The sequence below is a fragment of the Camelus ferus genome, chromosome 5 (assembly GCF_009834535.1).
Source record: "Camelus ferus isolate YT-003-E chromosome 5, BCGSAC_Cfer_1.0, whole genome shotgun sequence".
Classification (NCBI taxonomy): Eukaryota; Metazoa; Chordata; class Mammalia; order Artiodactyla; family Camelidae; genus Camelus; species Camelus ferus.
This window is the reverse complement of record NC_045700.1, coordinates 40,617,198-40,631,012: the sequence shown is the minus strand read 5'-3', so window position 1 is coordinate 40,631,012 and position 13,815 is coordinate 40,617,198. Positions and strand designations below refer to the sequence as shown.

Here is a 13,815-nt window from a genome sequence, read left to right as displayed (position 1 = left end):
GTTTCCCCTCACTCTGTGGCACTGTGCTTACTCTCTAGGACTACTTGGCATGCATCAATCAACGCTTTGGTGTCCTTTCCTTCACCTGCTGATACTGTCATCCCCCAAGTGACAGCTCACACTGCACTGAGCTCATGAAGCCTTTGCACCTTCCTCAGGGAAGTGAGTGGCACTTCAAATAGAGATGCCATCTTCTTGTTGTATACATATCTGTCTTCACGAGTTGACTCTAAGCTCCCACAGGCCAGAAAAACATCATTCATTTTTATATATTCCATAATGAAATAGATAATCAGTAAATATATTTGACATAAAGAAAAGTATAGATTAGTTTGATATATTATCATAATAGTTTTCTTGAATCTAAGAAGGTAAATCTTAGAATATGCTAGATAATATGAGCAGTAGCTCATAGATTTCAATTAGATTTCTCTTAAGAACTGCTTCCTATTCAGGTATTGATGACTTAATGCCTTTATTATCAAATAGATATATTCAATATCAGATATTTTAATCTAAAAATTTGCTAAGTATCATAACCACACACAGAAAATAAAAGTATCATCTGTAACCTCATTATACAAATAAAGAACAGGTATAGTCTTGGTATATTTTTCCTTTGTAATCTCAAAACATATGTGGTTTTAGTATTATTTATTGTCTTATATTATTGCCAGTAAACTTTGGATACAATTCTGCATATAACTTTATATGCTATTTAATAGTAGATTTGCTTTAGGCAGATTCAGGAGAAAAAAAAGATATTTTTGTCTCTTAAATTCAAAGAATTCTCTTTGTCTCTTACAATTTTTCTCTTCTGTTTGGTGATTAGAAAGCGCTTACTAATTTAAAAGTTGATTTTTTTCACCTGAAACTGTGAAAAATAATTTGCTCCATGAAATGGTTCATTTGTTTCTTTTACTGGCATCATATGTCCATTTTATATATCAAAATATGCCCTTAATTGCCAAGGAATTATTATAATCAACAGAATATTATCTTTGAAGTGCACTATTTAACACATTGTGCTTTCCTGAAAATTCCAGCACCCTCCTCCTCTATTAGCTCTGAACATCATCTTGTCTCCTCCCCACAGGTTTCCTGTCCCCTGTTCCCTCTGACTTGCATTGTCCTTTCTAGACAAAAGGCCTTTAGTTCTCTTCTATTCACTCAAAATGGACTATTAATTTAAAAGACATTTAAGAAGTCAATCTCCAAAACTAAATAAAAGTGATTTTTTAAATTTTGTTTAGTTAAGATCTTATATCCATAAAAAAGATGAGATCTTCTTCAAAATTCTCCATCAGAATTCAGGGAGTAACTTCATATCCACATTTTTTAAACTCTCATATTCTGATACTGCATCTTACTTCATTTCAATACCAATGTAGTTTCATAAAATTGGTCCATAGCCAATCTGTTTCTACCATTATACAAATCAAAAAGTGTCTCTTGCTGTTTGGACTTTCAAATTTCTTTATAATTAGTAATTCACCTGTGGAACAAACACTTTGCAACAGGCTCTGGCGATGACAAAGTTACTAACATCAAAGATGCCTGTGAAGAATTTAAATACAGTTATTGTGTGAAATGTGAGAGTGAAAAAAGCAAAACTTCTACATTAATATATTATTTTGTAGAAGTTGGGGTTTTAAATATTAATTTAAACCAAATCAATAAACATAATAAGTTGCATCTGACTGTTTCATCTATGAAAGCAGATGCCTTTAAATTGGCAAAAAATGTTTTGAGGCATCTTATTGGGAAGATGGGAACCATCATGTATATTTGGGCCCATGCTGTATTTACCGAGGGCCTTCTATGTGCCAGGTACCATTGCTAGGACTAGCATGTACCATCGCATGCCAACAGAATGAAACAAGAATGTGCAGAATACTCACATCAACAATCAGGAAATCTAGCCAGCACCAGGCATTGGTAAAATACACTTGAAAGCCATATGCAACCCACTTGAGAAGCATTTCCAGGATGAATATGTAAGTGAAAACTTTGTCAGCATATTCTAACATGGTCTTAATGGTTTTTCGCTGTTCAATATATATATCTTCAAAGGCCTGTAAGTGAAAAAACTCCATTGAATTTCACTGTCATAACTATCACTAATTACTATCTTATCAGAAAAAAAAAAACAAAAAAAATGCTACAAGCCTCTTCTCAGGGGCCTAAGGCTTCATGCTTTCTAGAGCTGCAGTTTGCTTTGTAGCTATCTATATGCAAATGACTGTTGACTAGGCATTTCAGTCAACCAATCGGTTCAAATAATTTTTCAATTTTGATATCAGGGTACCCCAAAAGAGCTTAAAATTTTTGAAACATTGCCAGCTGCTTCTCTACAGCAGGAGGCAGAAAGTCATCTGCAAGCAGATCTGTTTTGTTCAGTGCAGAGTTGCTGGACTGTACCCCTTCAGTAATGCAGATGTAAGGAGCCCCCTTAGCCCAGGGAAGGGGAATGGGTTATAATCTCTCACTTTCTCATCTATCTCTCGCTCAATCTGGGCATGTATGTGGTTATATGTCTGGAAGCTCCCTTTGCCACCATTTTGCAGAGCTCTTTGGAAAGGGGCGGGGAACTCATCTGCAAGAGCCCCTGGGCTTCTGGAATGAAAAGAACATTTATGTAATTCAGTCCCCTTACAGGAAAAGCTATCAGGGTAACCTAGCGGTCTGGATCAAGGAGAAAGAAGAAATTTTGGGGGCGGGGGGATGGAGAGAAAAGGGAGATCTGGACTTGTGACCAGGGCTCAACACAAGGGTGTAAATGCTTTGCAGCTCAGTGTATAGCGGAAGCTGGAAGCTCCTCAGAAGCCAGTCTTTGTGCCAGAATGTCAGTGTACTTTGGTTAGCTTGAACTAGGTGTAATTGAGAACCATGAGCTGCTATAGCAAGGGCACTAGTCACTGACAAGAAATCACAATTCCTTCTCCACTTGGCATTAAAACACAGAGCTGACCCTCTTTGCTCTAAGCACATGACAGGATGCAGGATCCTTAGTCAAATCAGAGGTGGGCTTCAAGGCCTCCAGATATAATGCCATAATCCTCCTTCTGAAATTAACTCACCAAACACCGGTGATTAATGAAAAAATAAATAAATAAAAGAAATGCCACCATGTTTGTATTACCAAATGGAAAATGAGTCACACTATTTTCATGTATTAATCAATATTAGACCAAATCAACCATTCTGTTGATTGAAATCGCATAAAATAAGTTGTAATTCTTTCACTTTGCCACTAGTCAGTAATTTAGCCTACTATTTGCCATTCAATGTGGTTGGCACTAGTGAATCAGCACGAACAACACAGGTGAGCTTTATGCAGCAATGGAGCTTATGTTCATTTAGCTGATAATCACATATCATGTCTACATACTCATTCTTAGCAGAAACTGGCTCTGATGACTAAAAGTTAGAAAAATCCTTCTTTAACTATTACAAAAATATCGTACTGATCTAATTTGATTCAACCTGAGGTCAATTTCAGAAAAATAAAAATTTCTACTTACTGAGCCTCTCACAATTGTGCTAAAAATATTATAAAATGTCTCTCCTCTTCACAAACACTTTATTGTAAAAGCATGTAATAGGAGATTCACTGAGGGGAGAGGTAAAGGGTTTCAGGTAAAAGTAAAAGAGCAGATCATCATCACCTACCAGTGCCCCACTGCTGAGCAGAATCATGAAGACAATGAAGGTTTCGAACCAGTTATGCTCCACTATCTTATAGCAAGTTTTTCTCACGTTCCACCAGAGTTTTCCTTTGCCTTCTTCTATGCTTATCTGACAACATTTAAACTTCCGCACACAGTCTAAAACATGTCCAAGTAAATGAAGAAAAAAATTATTCTTTAATTATGTACATTTGTGTTGGTGGGAGATTCATCTACATTGTTACCTGATACATTATAAATAAATATATTTTTTAAGATGGCTTCTACTTGTAGAAATAGAAATTATCTATACATTTTTAAATCATTCTTTCAACAACTGATTTTTAGTGTTTATAGGACTATTATAATGGATTACATTACTTTATAAAAATGGTACAAAAAAGTACTGTGAGAGTTCACCAGTAGAGATTAATTTCTAATACTTAGCTTTACAGAGGAAATGGATTTGGGGCTAGACTTTGTAGGATGTGTAAAAATCAGGTCTAGTACATGGAGCTGTAAAGAAGTGAAGAAACAATGATATAAGTAAAACTTGGTGATGGGAAAGTCCGCAAATTGTATGAAGCAGAGAATTGGGATTCAAGACTATAAAAGATACTCAGAGCCAATCTGAAACAGACCTGAATGATTCAGTTAGAGAACTTGGATTTTATGTGCTGTCTAATGGGGAAAACACTGAAGGATTTATTTGGGAGTTATAAAGAGGATTTATCTGATGAGAATATTTATTTAGAATGTTCTATGCCTTACAAGGTATTGGATAGATAGAAGAGAGAATACGAAAAAAGAGGCAAGGGTCTATGAGATTCAGTCAACTCCACATTAAAGAAAGTGAAAGCAAGGGTAATGCTGGTGACAGTGGTCAGCAATCAAAAGATACTGCTGAGTTGACAGGACCTGGCAGCACATAGAATATGGTGGCATGGGGGTGTGAGAGACAGGGTAGTCATGACATAGGGTTTTAACCATGAGAGAGTTCTTGTTCAATGAATAGAAAAATGGAAACCTCATCTTGAAGGAGTATAATATTTTAATGCATAGATATTTATCAGATGCTACTTTATAATGTCAGCCAGATCATATCCTTTGTTTCATGAAAATTTAATTAAGTCCTCTTAAATATTATTAGTTTCTCAACTAAGAAATAAATAGCAATAGATTTGTTGTTTCTTTGAGGGCAAGATGTTTTTCACATTTCTGTCTCCCAAAGGATCAAGAAGAATTACATGCCCTGAAAATATTTGTGACAATGAGTTAAATGGAACTGAATTTAGGTTTTTTTTCCTCCTAAAGAGGATATGAGATGGAAAAACACTGTTTAATAGAAAAAGACCAATGTTAACGGGAAGAATAAATGTCAAATTTGGGATAGTGATTCACTTCTGAGAGGGAAGGAAGGGAATGGGATAAGGAAAGTGTACAAAAGGGGCCAAATCTCCATCTATTTTATACTTAAATAAAAGCTCTGAAACAAATATGACAAAAATATTCAAATTGTTAAAGTTGGTTGGTGGGTGTCTATGTATTATTTATCATTATTTTCTATAATGATATGTTGGTGATACTTCATACTTAAATATTTTTTTAAACTTCACAAAAGACAATATTACCATAAATATTATCATGCATATTCCGTGACCCTAAAATTAAGGTAACTGTCTGGGAAAGAGTAATGATTAATACTATAGAAATTATTTTTGTGATGTACCACTTGAATGTTTTGTGAAGTCATTTTTTCATAATCAAATAACTTCACTGAAATGTGTACAGAATTTTGAAGGAAATAGCAAAAAAAAAAAAAGGCTTCTCTCATAACATGCTGTCAAATAGCTCTTCCTCTGAAACAATTCAAAAATTGACAATTGATATATAAATATTTGTTTTCACTAATGCATTTAAGTCCAAAGTCAATAGATGTATGCAACATAATCATCAGTAAAAGCCTTGAATCTATTGACATCAATTGTGATTGCTAACATTTGTATAATCACATATTTTTAAGATTAGCTTAAATTAAGTTAAAACAGCTTGTGAGGGAGGGCATAGCCCAGTTGTAGAGTGCGTGCTTAGCATGCACAAGATACTGGGTTCAATCCCTAGTATCTCCATTAATAAATAAACAAACCTAATACTCTGCCCCACCTGCCCAAACATTTTTAAAAAAGAAAAAAAAAAAACAGCTTTAATGTTCTTAAATGAAGTTCTTTTAGAATTAGTTGTAATTAAATAGCATCACTAGGAACAATTTAAGGCAGTCATTATTATTAAAACAAACTTTTCTCAAAGCAATTACTATACAGTGCTGAATTTGGGGTTAAGACATCGTATGAATTATTAAATAGCTGTTTACTAAAAAATAAGTTAAGAATGAAGTGATTCCTATGATTTTAGAGAAACACCTCTGTACCTACAAAAATATTTCCTTTAAGAAATATAAGGAATTTCATACTTTGTGCTATTGCACTAATTTTTAATGCTTCTTTGTATGTAGTGCCTTCCCACACTGCATCTAGACTGGCGGCTTTGCTCTGGTGAACAAAACAGGAGCAAGCCCGATACAAGTGGAGGATTGACAAGCCCTTGCGTTTAGGCTTCCTCTCTTGCTCCTTTACCTTCGCCACAAGACAAACCCAGGCCAGAGTGTGGAGGATGATTCAGGCTGAGTCAGGCAACTGTCTCATCTAAGGCCTCAGCCGTATGACAAGTCCTAACCAAGATCAGCAGAACTGTCTAGCCAGCCATGGGCTTATGAGCAAAAATATGTGTTTTTTGTTATATGATAAGAAGTTTTGGGTGGTTTGATATACAACATTGTTGTTCAAGAGATAACTGATCCATACCTCAAATAACATAATTTAAGCTTTCTTCAGAAGCTCCTCTTGATATTACTCCAATTGCATGGTGCCCTGTATTATATAACTCAGTATATTTTGGTATTCCATTATCTATCATCTAGTATCATTCAGAACTAATAAAAAATATTTGACCTTGACAGATACAGCTAATTGTATCTGGACAGTTTTAGATGTACATTAATCAGTTCGTACCCATTATGACCTGACAAAATAGTAAACAATAAATTATGCCTTTGATTTAAACTTTTTTTCTTTTATTTTTTAAAGCTAAAGAGAGATATGTATGATTTGGCTTTCTCTCTTATCAAAGACTCTAGAAGGCCACCAAAAAACCCAGATAGCTAGCAGCATTTCTTAGAGTTGAACAGGATCCACAAAAATAAGAATATCTGATTACATAAATTAAACCTTACCTTTTCAAAAATCATCTTTGTTTTGATATAGAAAAAGCAACAAACAGGTAAACAAACAGTCATTGGACAGATACAGACGATTAGAGCTGGGGAGGGAGAGAACAGACAGCTAGGACAGAGCAGTCTGATGAGCACACACACATTGTTTCCTCACCTTCCGTAAAACAGGCTTCAGGTTCCAGAGATTCTTCAGGCTCAACTTCAGGTTGTTCTCCCTCAGCGGGAGCTCCTATATCAACTGTGCTGCCTTCAGATGAACTAGTTGCATTTAGCTTCTGAAAATCAATTCCACAGAAAAGCTTTTAAAATATTTTCTTTAATCTATAATATAAAAATTCCAAAGGCGTGCCCTTAAGTCTTCTGTATGCATTTCCTTGATCTGTAATTTAAGAATATCTTAAACATAATGCCAGTCCGCTTTAGTAGAGGTGGGGGGTCACAAGATTAGATACAGTACCACAGCATTTTTTTCCTTTAAAAATATGGTGCTAACAACTTAATTTTCGACTGAGCTCCTGTATAGAGAGAGATTCCGAAATAAAAATCATGCAGAGAGCTTATGTAAGCTGCCAGAGTTATATGGTGGTCTGGGATCTTGCTTTTGTAGATTAGTTTGCAAATGGTGTAGTTTGTTTTACTCTAAAATTGTGACCCAACCAACAAAAGCTGCACAAGTGTATTTTCATGTCAAATGCAGAAAAGATTTGATCAAATGCACATAAACAGCAACAGTCTAAATTTATCCACTTTTCATTGACATGAAAACATCTACCACTGGTTGTTATTAAATATATTCTATGGTTTTCTAATTCTGAAAAGAGCAGCACATTGTTAGCTTTATAGCAAGAGCTGATATTTTGCATTCTCTTTGGCCAATGCACTCCTGTGTTTCATTGTGCATTTGGAAACTACTTGTTACTCTGGCACTCTTACCTCTCCAGTTAATATAGACAGAAATGAATCTTTGGTTGTTGTTTTCCATTAGGTTAAATCAAATACCACCAAAAGAAAAATATAATAGAAAGAAGTTGTTCTACATCTTGAAATGCAACAAACTTTAGCCAGGTCAGGTTGTTCATGGGATGAGCATAAATGAAGGAATCCAGTCTTTAACCTGGTCTTAAAATGCTGCAGGACAGACACAGGGCCAGGTATGAGTGCCACATGGAATCAGAGTAGTTTGGGCCACAGCATTCTCGGACCTGTTACAATGTTATTACCATCAGTGCATAACATTTGGAAATGGCTGAGCTGACAAGAGCTACTTTATAAAAGGGATGAGGTAAGCACATGATAAAATGCACACTGAAGTATGTTGAACCTACTATAAAATGGATGTTGTAGTCAGTACTGGAAACATTTTACTTATATCTGGGCTAAGGATTAATACATTTCCCTAGGAAGAGGGTTACTTTATTTTCTGAAAATAATTTTCTTTGTATAAAATATTTCCTTTGCATTGTGGTGCTGATAAAATAAAAACATTTATATATGGTATGGATAAAACTGAAAATGCTTTTGTATGTATAATTTAACAATACCAAAGACAGAAGCATAAATATCATATATGTCTCCTCCATTAAAATTAGTTTCAGACTAGTTTCAGGATTATTTTAAAATTCAACCAAACTCCTTGAAGCAAGGATTACAAATTAAACAGTGCTTGAAGGTTGTTGACTTCTTTTTCTACTCACCAAGTATATCAATACTAGACAGATACTTGATGATACTATCTCTGTTATTAAAATTTGAATATATTTTGTTTTAAGATAAAATGTTATATGACTTTTTTCTAATTTCCTATCCTTTGTCTTTCAGTTAAACTCTAAGTGTAGCTGTGTTTATAAACATGTAATTGACTAAGAAAAGACAATTTTATCCTATCAGTCCCATCGACCTGGTTCACATGAAGTTGCTACACATTAGGGACCTAAAAATACTGATCTTATCATTTACTGGATATTGAAACATGACACAGGTAATCAGAAAAAGTGAAACTTGGTCATATCTGATCTAACTACAAACAACCCACAATAAGAAATGGAAAAAATTCCTTTTAGGAAGAATGATCACACTGCAGCTACAGATTAGGGGGGCGACCTGGGGTAAATGAGGATTCCTACTCAGGGGGTGCTGCATGCTTAGGCTGGCACTGGTGAATGACTGCATCAGAGCCTACGTCAGCGCTGGTGTGTTACAGGTCAGGTATTCAACAACTTTCTTTAAAAATGAATGGATTTCTTCATAACAGAATGAACGCTAGTCTTTGACAGTGATTGGGAGAAGTCACCATACAGCATATTCCAGGGAATCCTGGTTCAAAATGTTCAAAGGTTTCCAGAGGCTCTCTGTAACATCAACTCTAATACCTTTCATTTATTACGCAGTGCCTTAATACTGACATGGAATTAATAGATGCCTTTTTAATTGAAGCCAAATATTTATGTATTTATAGGTCAGATTATTACTTTTTCAGAAGTGCAACATAAAAGTATTTTGTGTTTCTAGAAGTTGTATCTCACCAGACATAATCTTTTGAAGTTAAGATCATGCTTTTGCCATCTTTGCATCCCTAGGACCTACCACAGATGTTTGTGTTTAATAGATGTTCATTGAGTAAGTGAATGAGTGAATGGACTCTTATTCCACCACTAACTACTTCTAACACCTCCTATCTAAGACTTGCTTTCACATTCAAGGGAATACAAATAATATTTTCACATAAGTGCAGAGAAACACAAATCCTTCAAGAGTCTAAACTGTGTAAGTAAAGACTAACAACCCTTAGAATTAGAAGTCCTGTCTAAACATCAGACTGATTAATCAGACTTAAGATGAAACAATGAAATAAACTGTACTTAAACACTGGAGTCAGGAAAACCAAGGCTGACTCATTTTGACAATGTTTTTCCGCATTCCACTCTATACACTTGGATCTACAGACCCAGCAGTGAACGGAATCACTCTAAGGAGAGGCAACCTCATCCTTTACCATCTTCCCCCTGATGTGGAACAGCACAGGATCTACCTGTCACATGTTATGACTTGAATACCTTTACTTGGTTTACAAATCAAGAATCTAAGGTGCATATTAATCCTCAACACCAACCAATTCAGTGCCTAGTTAGAGAAAGAAATGCTGCTTTAATCGTCTTGTCAAAAATCACAGTGAGTCAGTAACTGGACTCTAGATCTTTTGTACCCCATTTTTCTAGGATTCTCTAAACAATTTCTTTGATGATTCATGAGTAAAGTCAATCTTTATCAATTTAAAACATTTAGTACATGTGATATTTAATTAAACATTGTAGGTCAAGGCTTGGGGTACTGTTGATTCCCATGTTTCATGACCATGAACATAGTTCATTATATTCATATTCTTATATATATTAACCTAGAGTATAGCTAAATATACATTAGGATAGTTCATAAACAAAAGTTTACTTTAAACAAAAGTCCTGAGATTGTTGACAAGAAACTCTGATTTATGAAACCTTTCTTGATAACACCAATTCAATGACTCTTAAAATCACATAAGAGGCAAATGTCATAATATTATAAAACATGTTGACTAAAACAGTTAAAATGTATAAAGAGCCTAATAAAAACCAAATGAATTAAATTAAGAATATAAAACTCTTCAGCTTCAGATTAGGTTATAATTATTATTAATCCTAACTACTGTGCAAATTCACTGATTAGAACTGTAAAATTTACATCATTATATGGAATTATTAGTACTTACATACTTAAAAGAAGAATTTTCAAATAAAGATTGTTTGTAAATGCTCCAATCTAGGCATTATTCACTGCAAAATGCCACATGAATAAGAGGCCAACATATTAACTAGCTAGCAGTAGAATCAATTCATTTTTTTTTTTTTTAGAATCAATTTTTTATTTTAAGTTCTACTCTTCCCTTTGGTAAAATTTAGATGTTTAGGTTCTTTTTATTATCTGTGATTATTTATTGGAAGACAATTGGATTGAATGATATTGTTAGAATAGCCCTTCCCTGGGCAAACTTTAACAAAATATGGATGTCCTCCAATGGCAGGATAGTAAAGATATCAAACAGGAATAGTGAATTGTTATTTGCTATGTCTAGCATTGGCAATCATTTATTTTTAGCTGAAAATATTAGCTAAACTTTTTTTTTTTTAGTAAACCTTCAATATTAGGGGCTCTTACTATTGAAAATCTGCTTGATTCTTCTAAGTGCTGGGTAATTACAATCAGAGGAGTTAAGCAGAGAAGAATCATATTTTGCTTAATGACCTAATAAATATCAAGACAATATTTCACTTTGTATTTTTAGTACCATACTTGTTTTACTTTCCACATCAATGATAAACTATTATTAAACATCTACATGCCAAACTCATAGTTCTTCTTTCAGGAAGTAAAAGTATTTTTGAAAATAATTAATCACAACAGAAAAAGGGAGAGAAAACATCACTTCCTACTAAGTTTTTCATAGCCATGCTTTTTTTCTCATTATGTTGATGTATTTTTTAAAAAATGTAATTAGTAAATATTGTATATAATTTGGAAAAAGTATATTTGAATCTTAGTCAATAAAAGAAATTGGTTTTTTTTTTAAAAAAAGAGATAATTCAAATCTAGATTAAATCAAGTTCCACATCTAACCATTCTGCTCTCCAAGAATGGCAATCCTTTGTTCCATGTGGATCCTAATTCTAATCTGTACTTAAGGAAATCTAAGCCATTTTATGTGAGAAATCTTAATACTGAAACAATGAAAGTTATGGTCATGCTTATTTTGGGATGAGCCTAAAGCCAAAGTGACACATTAATACTAGAAAAGAATTTCTCTTCTTAATAAGGAAGCAAAATCAAAACATCATTATCATTGTATTACATTATCCAGAAAATAATTTCTGTCTTTATAGTAGGTATATTATAAAATTCTATAATCCATAAATAGCAGGGTCTTGATTTTCTTGAGATGGAAAAAATATGTTGCGTTGGCCAATCTCTCAGCAGATTACCAGTGCCCCAAAGACACACATGTTTGGCCAATTTTGTTCCTATAGTAAGGATATTTAGAGCTTTCTTTTCCCTTAATCACTCTCTCACTGGAAAACTTTCCCTTGAGAACTAAACATTCTTCAAGATAAAATCATAGATGGGTTTCCACTGAACCCACTTCACCCTTGCTTACCCAAACCTTTCTTACATATCTTTCTTTCCTTTCCTACCCCTTGTATTGGATTTCAGTATACTACTCTTTCAGGGAACAATGTTTTCTCATCAGAGACATGGTCAAGGAGATTGTAAATTGCAATAATGTGAAGGTGAGAAAAGTGAAGTTACCATTTAATTTAAACCAGTTCCTACTTAGTTTGTGTTCCACCACACATATTCTAGCTACATTTCCTAAATACTGGTAGATGATACACATGACTGTCATTTTGCTTCATATACTGCTCTACATAGGAACTTGGAAAATGATACTCAGAGAATAAGGAAACTAACCTTACCTCTTTTTAAGAAATCGGGAAAAACAAGCCATTATCCTAAGGAGTCAAGTCTCATGCTTTTCTGAAGAATACAAACTAGGGGAAAAAAGTTCTCTCTAGTCCCTGCATATATGTGTATCTGTGTTTAGTTGTGAGCAATTTTACATCTTTGGTCTCATTTTATATGACAACATTCCTCCTATATACAAAGCATTATCTTTCATGAATCTAGAGTGCCAGTGACTGAATATTTTGTTCCAAAGTATTAAAAAAAAAAAAGCTCTAAAAATGGCATGATCATTGCTCTTTTCAAAGAGCCAGATATGCTTATGTTAGGGTTGTTTTATAGTTTAATGGCAGAAGAAGAGGAAACTGCATCTATGTGACAAAGGATTTAAGTAACATTTCTTGAAAAAAATTAAATTGGGTTGAACAATTCAGTTAACATATTTTAGCACAAAAAATGTAATTTCAACATCAGGAAATGCAAGGTCCTCCAAACAGAGCCCATAGAAAGGTGTTACACTCACTGTCTTAGTTGCATGACTGGTGTGTGTGTGTGGGGGTCCCCTTCATTTAATACACATGAAAGGAGCAAGAGCTCACATTGACTCCCTTCCTATATGAGTTTGCAATGCATAATATATTTAAATAATATTCTTCAGTAAAAAGTTTCCCAGCAGGTCTGCACGAAATAAAGGAGCAATAAAAACACAAAGGACAGAGGAGCAACACGAAGAAGAAAATGGATTCCAGATCTTTTTTCAGAATAAACATACCACCTATAACACTTTTTTTCTTTTTTCTTTTCTTTCTTTTGGATAAAAAAGACATTTATTCCCTTTTCTTTCAGTCTCAGGAGTTACAGGGGGTAAATAGCAACAAAATCTCCAAGGGAATTGTATTCTAAATGCAAAGTACTTTTGGTCAAGTGCTAAACAGAGTGATGCCATTTTCTCTGAAATGAAGCAGATAAAAATTGTACCCATGCTGCTAGCAGCCAAAATATAACATTCCAATTCACTTACATTATTATCATATTAAAACAGCCTTTAGGAAGTTTGCACATGAATATGGGATTGCTTTAATTTGCAGATTACCCTTCAGAAAATTTAATAAGACACTGAACAAATAATTACCAACAGAGTACACTCATTGGGGCTTTATTTGTTTAAGAAAAGGGCATTGCAGAGAAAGCTTTCTGCAAGAGATTTTCAAAGAGCACCTTGTATTTCTCCTTTAGGCCCTTAGCATGTTCAAAACTCTGTAATTGTTTAATGGAAATTAAATAATCCATAAAGGCATGCACTTTGCTTTTCACTGAATATAATTTCTATAAAAAAATCTATGTAAGAAAATTAGCAGCTAACTCATG

At 34.0% G+C, this 13,815-nt stretch overlaps 1 protein-coding gene across 2 annotated transcripts in view; it reads right to left on the bottom strand.

The window, feature by feature from the left end:
• Window positions 1-13,815, bottom strand: part of LOC102511393 (sodium channel protein type 2 subunit alpha) — a 129,452-nt gene that overhangs the window by 14,867 nt on the left and 100,770 nt on the right. For both annotated transcript variants that reach the window (XM_032479603.1, XM_032479602.1), the window contains 3 exons: window positions 7,112-7,232; window positions 3,673-3,827; window positions 1,902-2,075 (listed from right to left, as the gene is read on the bottom strand). In XM_032479603.1, the coding sequence (XP_032335494.1) occupies window positions 1,902-2,075; window positions 3,673-3,827; window positions 7,112-7,232 (450 nt within the window). The remainder of the gene's footprint in view (window positions 1-1,901; window positions 2,076-3,672; window positions 3,828-7,111; window positions 7,233-13,815) is intronic.